The 11605-nt window shown below is 35.7% G+C and overlaps 1 protein-coding gene across 1 annotated transcript in view; it reads right to left on the bottom strand.

Annotated features, from left to right (window-relative positions):
- The window catches only part of LOC142983714 (protein Skeletor, isoforms B/C), a 44838-nt gene extending 33617 nt beyond the window's left edge, over positions 1 to 11221 (bottom strand). Inside the window, exon 1 of the mRNA XM_076130721.1 lies at positions 10794 to 11221. Within this exon, the coding sequence (XP_075986836.1) occupies positions 10794 to 10872 (79 nt within the window). The 5' untranslated portion in view covers positions 10873 to 11221. The remainder of the gene's footprint in view (positions 1 to 10793) is intronic.
- Positions 11222 to 11605: the final 384 nt, after the last annotated feature.

The raw sequence follows: 11605 nt of genomic DNA on the forward strand, positions 1-11605 counted from the left end.
ATTAATATTTTTTATCCTGCTCAAATTACAAGCAAGCGGAGTCGCGGCGATAAGATAATATTATAGTGTCGGAAGTTACTTAAAAAATATTAACTTCTCAGCAGATCTTCTAACAGAAACTAGTATGTGTTTAATACTTCTTTTGACATATTTTATTTTCTTAATTATCCACACTAATATTATAAATGCGAAAGTAACTCTGTCTGTCTGTCTGTCTGTTACTTAATCACGCATAAACTACTTAAGCAATTTGCATGAAATTTGGTATGGAGATATTTTGATACCCGAGAAACGACATAGGCTACTTTTTACCCCGGGGAAAATGACGCATTCCCATGGGAAAATTCAGGTGGCGGACGAAGTCGCGGGTAAAAGCTAGTTAACTATAATATGAATAATTCCTGCAATTTATTTAATAGTAGGTATTTACTAATAATGTCACATCTAAATTTCAGCACAGCCCTAATGTTCCCTCTCTCGGAGGGTAGCACCCTCGCACACTTAATACAGTTTTGTCTTCGCATTTCGATACTCGTTTATACGAAAACTCGTCACTCTCACATCATATTCGCAAGAAAAACTGTAAGAAACGTCCCTTTGTTTCATACACGTACATGTATATTTCATACATACACGTGTATTTCATACATCTACACATACATGTATGAAACGTGTTATTTTCCCTTTGTTTTTCTGTAGCGAGTGTTTTTGATGGAATAATATCATGATACTCGGTTTACTATAACAAGGGGAGGTTTATAACTTATCTGGATTTTTTCAGTAGCTATTATTGTTACTGTTAGAAAGAAATATATTTCTTTACGAGTTACCTGCGGTTCTGCTTGTGTGGTTTTTTTAACTATAACCTATTACTATTATATACATAATGTATGCCTGTTATACTCGAGGGTATAGGCAGAGACCGTGCTGCAAGCCACGTTAATCGCCGTAAAATCATGGTTAAACAGGGTTTTAAATTATAAAGAAAATTATGTTTTCGTTAATTATTATGATCAATAAATTGGGGGAAAAAACACAACTTGCAGTTAGTCCGCCCTGGGTATCGAGCCTGGAACCTCGTGGTTGACAGTCGTATACACTACAGACCGCGCCACAGAGGAATTTGTGGTCATTAAACTTATATCTGTCATTGATATTCTATCATAAATCAGTTGAAACTTTCCTATAAACTAAATCCTATGTACAGTGACGTCACAGTACATGTAGTTACTACATAGGTACTCTAATATGTATGTGAGCGAGTACCGTGGTGTTTACCAGTCAAACAGTCAACTGTGACTGGTTATTGCCGTCTGCCGACGCGACGGGAGCACATATTTGTTGCTGCACTATGAAACTATCTTGTATGGAGGAAAGTTGTATGAAGTTGTTCAGGATATCAAAAAGGGCGTAAGTCTCATTTGAAAGACTCGAGATATGTGCCTTTTCGTAATTGTTTTTTATTCTTCTAATTGGTGGCTAAATAAAATGATAGTTATTTACTGCCATTTTATTCTTAGTGATGCTGTATATTCAAACTTTTTTATGATAGTTTGTATGTAATATATGATAGTATGTACATATATTCAAACTTTTTTATAAAATTATTGTAGAAGTGTGAGGAGTATACCAACTTTTCTTCATTGATAACAGTAGTCCTATGTTAAAAGGGAGTAAGGAGCTTTATAAAGTACATGCCAATGACTGCTTAAAACTGTCCAACAGTACCTCGATTCTCTACCACTATCGACTACCGACAACCTGCTAGCTATCGACATTTGACATTTAGAATGTACTGCCAAAATGTTTCCTACGACACCCGTCAGAGGCGCTGATCAGATATTCATACAAAATTTGTCGATGACAGCTCGGTAGTCGGTAGTTGATAGTAGTAGAGAATCGAGCTACAGAAATCAAATAAGCTCCATGTAACTGAGTCCAACCTCGAATCAAACTTGAGACTTAATGCCATGACCACAAAAATATGTAAAGTATAACTTTAATAACAGATACACTCAGTACGAAATTAGACAAACAATTTAAAGACCAATACTTTAAAACTGACCCCTCAAAAGAATCCCAACCAGCAAATCTCATAGAAAACGGCCCCTTGACGCAAAGCCATAACATTGAATCCCTATAAAGATAGAAGTGGAGCCGTTAACGCACTCTTATTGCGATTGTTCGCGTTTATTTCAATAGCAAAGGGTTTATTGCGAGGAGAGCCTTGTACGGAACCCATGTAGTCTTATTTAAGTGGATTTCTAAAAGATTTTAGATTGATTGTTTTGCACAGTATGAAGTATATCGTCAAAACAAGTGCTTTAAAGCAGTTATAATTTCGGAAAGACTGTTCACATTGGTAGTCCAGAGATTAGTGGAAGTTACATTCTGTATGACGAAACTATAGTGCATCTCAAACATATATGTTAAACTTTAGGTATACCTATGTTCTAATGGATATAAGACATACATACATAAAATAAAAGAACTCCACTTGGTACGATCCTTACAAACTTGATCAAACTTCCTTTGCTTAATTCATCCATACATCTATCTTTAACTAATGTACTTTCTTACTTTACACTAGCTTTACCTTTAAACTTATCCAGACTTTGCCCAAGAAGCAGCAATTCTTTATTTTATTACAGTGGAGCCTATTATTAGACCACCGGGGTATGCAGTTAGATTCCAATAAACTTAAAAATAACAACCTTGACAAAAATACAATTGAGCCCCCAAAAACGGCGATTGGCAAAACCTTGTTACGGTAATAAATGGTGGGGTGACCAAACCACCCCAGATCGTAAGACGAATGACTAGGGGTGCATACGATTTGCAAGGCTCGGGGGAATACTACGATGATTTGATTGATACAATGGGATCATGGGATAAACGCGAGTGCTTATACCTTTGGGGTGCTTCAAATACCCCATTTCAACCCTTGGGGGGATCGTTAAAACGTGTTTAAGATATTTTTGGGGAAATTGATTATTTTAAGTATCGTAAGCACGGTCGGGATTTCCGAAAATCTTATCGTAAACTGATCACAGTGACGCTACAACTAACTGCCCGTGGGTTACGTAGCGCGTAGTAACTACGAGTATTTATTAATCTGTGTCGTAGGAGTCGAGAGCTTGATTTTTACTTAGTAAAAACCCACTTGCAAAAGTCAGTCTCGGTAAAGTTAACATAAGAGAATTTGCACGCTTGGTGGTTGTGAATTAAGACAACAGTCGGCAATCCACGTCAAAGGCCTTCGGACGGCTTGAACAACTTTGACTCTAGGTTGACCACTAACCATACGATAAGAAGAAGATGTTGTTAATATGGAAATTATATTTTTTCTCTGTACCAGGCCAAGAGCAGTATCTATACTTATAACCAGAGTATCTGTACTTATTACCTATCAAGTAGAAGGGCTATAGTCGGCTATACTTCAACACAACGGTCGGACATTCCCTCGTTATTGCCAGCGTATAGACTTGTACAGGGAACTGAGTGGTGTGCACATACAATACTAACGACGAAGGGCTTAGCCCCCCGGCTTGCACGGCTTAGATTTGTTCAATGTCGATGCTGATAAATTTTTAGACTGCTTGATGAAGTTAAAGCTGTGTTTGTCTTTAAAATTGTTAGTTTCTTTGTCTTTACGCTATTTTGTACATCTACATAAGCCAGAGGTAGTGTGGATACAGATATAAAATCACCCCTGTTATACACAAACAAAGGTGTAGATAAAGGTATATGAAATATACCAACGTTTCGACATTTACAATTTAGTTTCTTATAACAGAGAGCGAATTTTATGCTAGACACATTACCAAACTTCGAACTACTTTTGAGAAAAAATCTTATAAAAAATAGAAAATATCAAAAGCACTTTGGCTGACCCGTAAATCGAACCCGATACCTTGCAGTCATAGACATCACGTTAGCAATGGTTTAAATTACATAATTTTTAAATTTCTACAATTCCGACTGTCGTAACTCCCACTAACCAATCAAAACACATTCTCTGGAACACCTACTGGACTTAAAAAATACTGATCAACAGCCACCATTACACATTATTGTTCGCAATCATTTCTCGGAATACAATAATTCTAGAAATCATCGTACACTGTATTCTCGCCACAGTTTCGTTTCCCACGCCACTGTCTTCATTGTGCAGTCTTCATGAGAACTCACATCACCTAGTATCACCATTGTGACATATGAACCGCTTATCTTGAGGTTTCCATTGTCTAAATAGACTCTACATCATTAACGATCTTGATTGTTTGTTTTCATGTTATTATTATTGGCCTGTGTTCGTATTTTGGACTGTTTCAGATGCTTGAAGGCAGCAAGGAAAATATACTTAAATGTTGTATTTTTCCTAAGAGAAGTAGTATGTCGTCCTTAGTAGTGAAACTCGTGAGTTTAATTCCCACACGAAAAAAAATATTAGTCTTAACACTTACACTAAGACTTAGACTCAAGACTTAGATTACACAAATAAGAATGTATTTTTATTCTAGCAGCTAAGATTCGAAAGAGTGTTTGTTACTTATAAGAAAAATATATCTCAACAAATTGAGAACCTCCTCCTTTTTCGATATCTTTTGAAAAGAGGTAAGTATATGATTTTTTTTAATTTACTTGGTTACACGGCGAGGTCTGTGCAACCTTGCCGAATCATGAATCCAACCAAACATACATCCCCGAGTACAGTAGATAAAATACTTAATTAATCGAAAAATCATTGTTGTGTTGCCTAGGGCTGGAACCACTTGCGTGGAAGATACCCTAACTTATACCACTCGGATGTCAACTGCTCCTTAAAAAAACCTAATACATACAGTTTAAACATTACGTGCAAAATACAAAGGGATTTCAAAACGTGCTTTATTCTGCAACTGTTGAGTAAATTACAGCATTAGAGCAATCTATCCTCGATTGTAGCAATTCGCACGAATCGCACGACTAACGTCAAATTATACCGCGGATGTGGCGGGTCAACGACCTCTGTGACCTCTCCTCTCGACATGTTACATCACAAATGTTTAAATATCTCTCTCTATTATGTATTTAACTTGTTTTTCACAAAAATATTCTAAAACGGAACTCTTTATTTCGTAACTGTATGTAGATAAGGATCTTTTTTGCTATCCGGTATAATAGAAGCTGATTGCTGTATCTCTGCTTGGTTGTAATTCTGGTTAAAAAGAGCCTTGTTCTAGGAGATAATTTATTTTAACTTTTTTTTGTGTTGGACTCATAGTTTGACGTGATGCTTATGAGACGACGAACGCGACTACTTGCAGGGAAGGCTTGATCCGCTTGACTATCACTGGTTATCAAATCCGAAACACTACATACCTATTAGGTCGGGGAAAAAGTCTTTTCGCATTAGAATATGTATAAACTTGTAACAAAATCTTTTCTCTACACAAAAAAGCTCGATATTTGGGTACCTCACGAGCTCACTGAAAGAAACCTAATGAACCGTGTACTCATTTGTGATTCTTGAAGCCAAAAAGATTTTATTTTAAGTTCATACATACAATAATGCGAAAAGACTTTTTCCCCGACCTAATAAATACTGAAACCACATACAGTTTCTTCTAAACTATAAAAGTTAACGCTTTAAAACAACTTTTCATGTTCAAAAGAGTCGGAAAATCACTGGCAACGTTCAACACAAGGTAAGTCGGTAACAAAAGCTTGTATTATAATCTGTCTCTGGTAGTACAAGTGAGAACGTTGTCAAGGAAACACCCTCTAATAAGAGGGATTATGTTTGATAATGTTCAGTATCAATACAATTATTTTGACAGGAAAACGCTCTTTCACTTCGCTAATGTGTTGTCAACTTGATTTTTTTTATGAAGCTGTTTTTTAGTTAGTTTTTTGGATTTTTGTTACTACGTACTTAGTGGAGTTTTACAATCTGGTATGATTAAGAAGATATTCTTCTTCATAGATTCTCAAAGGAATACAATGTGCATTGTGCAATGTCCTTCACGTAGGCAGCGTAGCGAACTTAAAACCTTACTCCACTCTTACTATAGGAGAGGACTGATTCATATGACACCGAGAGTCTAGCTTCTGTTTCTGTGGGGTCATCGTAGGAACTGCTTCAAAAAATACGATTTTACCGTAAAATTGACGAAATTAGGAATTTCAGTTCTCAGAAAATACGCAACCATCCCTATAACCGCAACTGGGAGGCACAACGTGCTAAGAAGTAGTTAGTGTTGTAATAGAATAGGATCCCGCTATACACCGACGTTCACCGAGCTGGCTAATGAATTAAAGACTTTTAGCACTACACACTAGCAATTAAAATATGTCAAGAAATATATTGCGAATGGGTTGTCTAAAATATTTCAGCTCGTTGAAGGTCTATGTATTGCGGGATTTTAGACTATAACTTATGCAGCAAGGTGACATGCTTTATTCAAAGCTTATGTCTTAACCCTGTCATTGTACACATCAAGACGACATAATTAACCTTCATACAGTGAACAGGTACATTTGTAAAACGTGACATATGACTATATAACAAAGATGGTGTACTTTTTGTCATCATTATGAAGCAACATTAAAGTTTATTGCTCTCGTGAATGATGGGATTTCGTGACTGTTTGGTCTGCCAGTTTAGATGAGTATAATTGCTAGGTTTTTGTCTGGAGCATAGATTAATTAGGTAATCTTGAACATAAATGCACCTTAATAGACCAGCATCTTCTGATATGGCCAAAAGTTAATTAAATTTGACGGATAATCAAATTCTTATTCCAAATATCCTTAGTTTGGTATACGTCGTACAAAATAAATAACTTTAAATATTACTCTTCTGTCTGCAACATTAGGCTAGCTATACAAATATTCTGATCGGCATTAATCGGCCCAGCCGGGTGGCAAAACTGAATACGTGTAGATGAACCTGATCGGCACAAACCGAAACGGGGAGTCGAGTCGGTTTTTCTATTTGGTAAAATAAAAATCAAATCATTTATTCGTTTGGGTCAGATATTGATACTTATGATAGTCGTTACAATTACTGAATCTACCACTAGCTCGGAAAGGGGGTAGAGCCTTATGAAAAGAGCTAGCAACAAACTCACGGTCAAGGTAATTTTGCCGGACCGAATATGTATGTAGCAAGCGTTGTACATTACAACTAAAATTAGGATTGAACACAGAAAACGCCGCAGTATCAGCACGATGCGATATACCCATCCCTTAAACTCCAACTCAAATGTACAAGTAAACCACAGAAAGTTGTCGGCTCTCAGCGCTCGGCTTTCCTCCAAAACCCTTTGGCTCAAAGGTCAGCGGATGACGCGGTGTTCACTAAATTATCTCCTAGTTGTGTAACGTTTAGTTAATTGGTATTTCTTTAGAGTCGTGGCTAAGAAATAGCAGCGCAGATTGATCTCTCATGTTAAGCTACGCTTGATTTGTAGTTTATGGTCACCAGACCATGTTATACTGAGTTCCTTCAAGTTTCGAAAGGCTCTTTAAGGGAGTAAGCCCGCTGGCTGTCATTTTCAAAGAGCTTTGACAGTCGTTACCAGTAGTCAGAAGCGTGAGCCAGTGTTACCGGATCATATTATAACCCATGTAACTGGATTGTGGAGGTTCGATAGGTAGTCGCTCCATGTAAAATACTGCATCCAGTGAGAGTTATATGTTTGTATTAAGGTTTCTATTGAAATATCCGGATCAAAATTCTAATGGTAATGGTATCAAGATAATAAAATTGTACTATACCCGGACGAAGTCGGGTCAGTTTACTAGTTTATATTACTTTCAAAACTCTTAAAAGCGTAGGTACCTAGTTATTATGAATATAACATTCAACAGAACGAAGAATTCGGCGTATTTTCACCGCGCATGTTATAAAAGGTTACAAATACCACTCATATTTGAATAGTTTTCAGGAACATACGAAAATAAACTAACCTTTCTAAATGAGTGGGAGTCAAACGATCTATTTTAGTTGTTGCAATAACTAGTTCGTGAGTATTATAAATAGCTATAAGTTATATATAGGTTAATGAGTATATATATAATCCTTAGCTCTAAGCTGCTCTAGGCTATAGATTCAAGTATAGTGACTGCCTGCGACTAAGTTTGCGAGGGACGACTTTTATACCTGAAGTTGCCGACAGAGGTGTATGAAATACATCCACGTTTCGACATTAACAATATTAGTCCGACATATTAGAGGGCGAACCTATTGCCATTTACCGGGCACGTTACCAAACTCCGGGCTACTATAGAGAAACATTATTAGAAAAGAAACCAAGAGCACATTTTCCGACCCGGGAATAGAATCCGAGACCTCATGATCAGCAATCGAATACTACCGACCGCGCCACATTGAATCACATGTTGAGTTCTAATGTTGAATGTATTATCAGTTCGTGAAATAAAGCCGAGAAAGGTTTGCAAAAACACGACATTTTAGTATTTTCGTAAAAATATTTTTGCATATGTTTTATTGGAAAATGAAATGTAGGTACGGTATGTAAGTCTTGTATACGGGGATCAAATGTTTTTTTTTAAATATTAACAATTTATGAATACATTGAATAATCAGTTCCGTAGTTTTACTAGATACATAGATTATTGCTAACAAAACCAATATAATTGCAATTCTAAAGGAATCAACGTTTATATTAATAGACACGTATAGTCGTATACCTTGATAATTGAACTTGACTCACATAATGTTTTATGACCACACATAATTGTGTTTACTGAGCTAATATATACTAATAATATAAAGCTGAAGATTTTGTTTGTATGAATGCGCTAATCTCAGGAAATAATGGGCCGAATTGACAAATCAATATTGTGTTGAATAGCCCATTTATTGAGAAAGGCTATAAGTTACTAGTTGACCCGCGCAACTTCCCTTGCGTCCAATAAAAGAGAATGGATGAAATTTTTCCGCGTTTTTGTAACATTTTTTACTGGTACTCTGCTACTTTCGTAGCGTGATGATATATAGCTTATGTCCTTTCTCGGGTATCAAAATATCTCCATACCAAATTTCATGCAAATTGGTTCAGTAGTTTAGGCGTGATTGAGTAACAGACAGACAGACAGAGTTACTTTCGCATGTATAATATTAGTATGGAATAGTATGGATAACTAGTCGCTATGACTAATAGGAAATGAGAACTAAAGTCCAAGCGAAGTCGCGGGCTTTCGCTAGAGTATTATAACCGGATGTATGGAAAAACATAAAGCACTTATGGTATTTAATGTTCATTAATTTTTTACTCTCATTACGTAACTTATGATATTTTTTAAGATAATGACTTTAATTTGTGTGTGCTGTTTGATTGATATTATTTATTGTATCTTTACTCAAATGGAAATCATAATTGCTTACTAAAATTTAATAGTTTGTAATTATTAAAGTTTGTAGTGATTATTATACCACGATCTAAATTATTTTTATAGTTAAGATGATATTAAACTGTTCTAATTAATCAAATTGTTCTGGCATAGACAAGCTTCTTCCCGCGATTTCATCTGCGTATAAAAATGTTCTATGTTCCTGGTCGTAGGTTCAATTCCCTCTTGAAACAAACTAAAATGTTCATATGAGAAAATAACAAAATATTTTACGGTTTATGTTTGTAATATGCTATCAACAACGCTAAATATTGTATAGTTTACATTTTTATTATTCACTAGCTGACTCGCGCAACTTCGATTGCGTCACATAAGAGAGGATGGGTCAAAATTTTCCCCGTTTTTGTAACATTTTTCGTTGCTACTCCGCTCCTTATGACCGTAGCGTGATGTTATATAGCCTATAGCCTTCCTCGATAAATGGGCTATCTAACACTGAAAGAATTTTTCAAATCGGACCAGTAGTTCCTGAGATTAGCGCGTTCAAACAAACAAACAAACAAACAAACAAACAATCAAACAAACAAACAAACTCTTCAAAATATTAGTATAGATAGTGAGAGATTTTCTTTTCAAAAAGTTTTGACGTAATAAAATGTAAAGGTATTTTCCTTTCTTTCTTTTTTCTGAGTAATTTTTAAGATGTTCCGAGTCACTGCTTATTCAAACAATATAAGCAATGACATAACATAGCTAATATACTCTGTTATGCATGAACTGTGCGGTCATTGACCCCACCTTTCCCTTCTACCTACTTCTGTTTGTATTCGAAAGTATTATAGATAAAAATATTCAGATTAAAAATACCGGTTTTAATTTAAGTATAGGTCCAGTTTATGCTTATGGATAAGTGTCAAATAGTTTATCCGGGAGATAGTATGACAGACAGCAAAAGAACGAAAAATGTACGAGATAGGTAGATCAGTGTCCTTTAAAACCGCTATAGTTATTTTTTCCCACTAGCCAAATGATAAATTTTGGGTGACACGGTAATCGAACCCGAGAGTTTCGAAACATTCATAAAATATTATTTTGTATAAAGCAACTCTTTTTCTCTTACTTTGAGGATACAAGATTTCATTGTTAGCGCAGGAGTTGTTCAAATAACATACCTAAATTGTAAATAAATGGTCTGACTAACAGTCAACAGACATCTATCCCAAAGCTTTACATTCTTAAACTTTGAAATTACATATTAGAAATTAGCATTTAACTAAGACTTCTAATTCTTTAGTCAGCAAAAGCTTACGTGAATCCGTTAATCAATTATTATTTTGTGATGCAAAAAAAAAATATGAGCGTGCTATAGGATGTCAACGACAACGCACAGGTATGTTCCTAAACAGCCAGTAATAAGAAAATAGACTTACCAGCGACAAGGACCAGCAACGTAACCGCGAGGCAGGCATGCGACGCGGCGCCGCGCGGGGGCGGCACCCTCCCCGTCATTGGCCGAACGCTAGGGGCGGTTTAGCTACAACAACACAACCTTAACCCCGCAAAATCTTACTAAATTTCAACTCACACCACACACAAAAAACAAACAATATATTATTTATCAATTCACAACACTTTTTTTTTGACAGCGAATTTCCCGCCTTTATTTTGACGTTTGATTTTTTTTTATTCGTTTTAGCGCGCCACGTTCGCGATCAGCCAGTGCGCGGTGCCGACTACACTCTCACTTAAACACTGATTTCGTCATTCACTTTCACTGCCAGTTACATGAACTTGCAAACTTATCTATTTATTGTGCAGTCTTTGTTTTGAATTGGCTGGGTTTTGGGTCAAAATTAAACATGGTTTCTGTAAAAAAATACCACTTGAAAAACCTGTTATGACTTCTAAAACACTTATTTGTGTTTAAATAATAACTTAGGTAGGTATGTTTATTTTCTTTTTTTATGTCATCAATGTTAGGTAATGTCTGAGAGGAGGACGTCGGAAGGTACCTATCAAAATTTCAAAGGTCACAAAAACCGCTTGTTTTAAATAAATATTTTAGAAGTCAAGATTATTTTATTTATTTACTTTTTAAATATTAAAAACAAACTGGTGCGTCACGTATCATTATTATTTTTAATACATTATTTTTTTCTCGCGTTTATTTTTAATTCTTTTTTTAACATTGTTTCTACAATTATTTTCGCTTCTTGCAGTCGTGAGGGTCGTGTTTTACAGA

The sequence above is a fragment of the Anticarsia gemmatalis genome, chromosome 24, assembly GCF_050436995.1.
Source record: "Anticarsia gemmatalis isolate Benzon Research Colony breed Stoneville strain chromosome 24, ilAntGemm2 primary, whole genome shotgun sequence".
NCBI classification, from domain to species: domain Eukaryota; kingdom Metazoa; phylum Arthropoda; class Insecta; order Lepidoptera; family Erebidae; genus Anticarsia; species Anticarsia gemmatalis.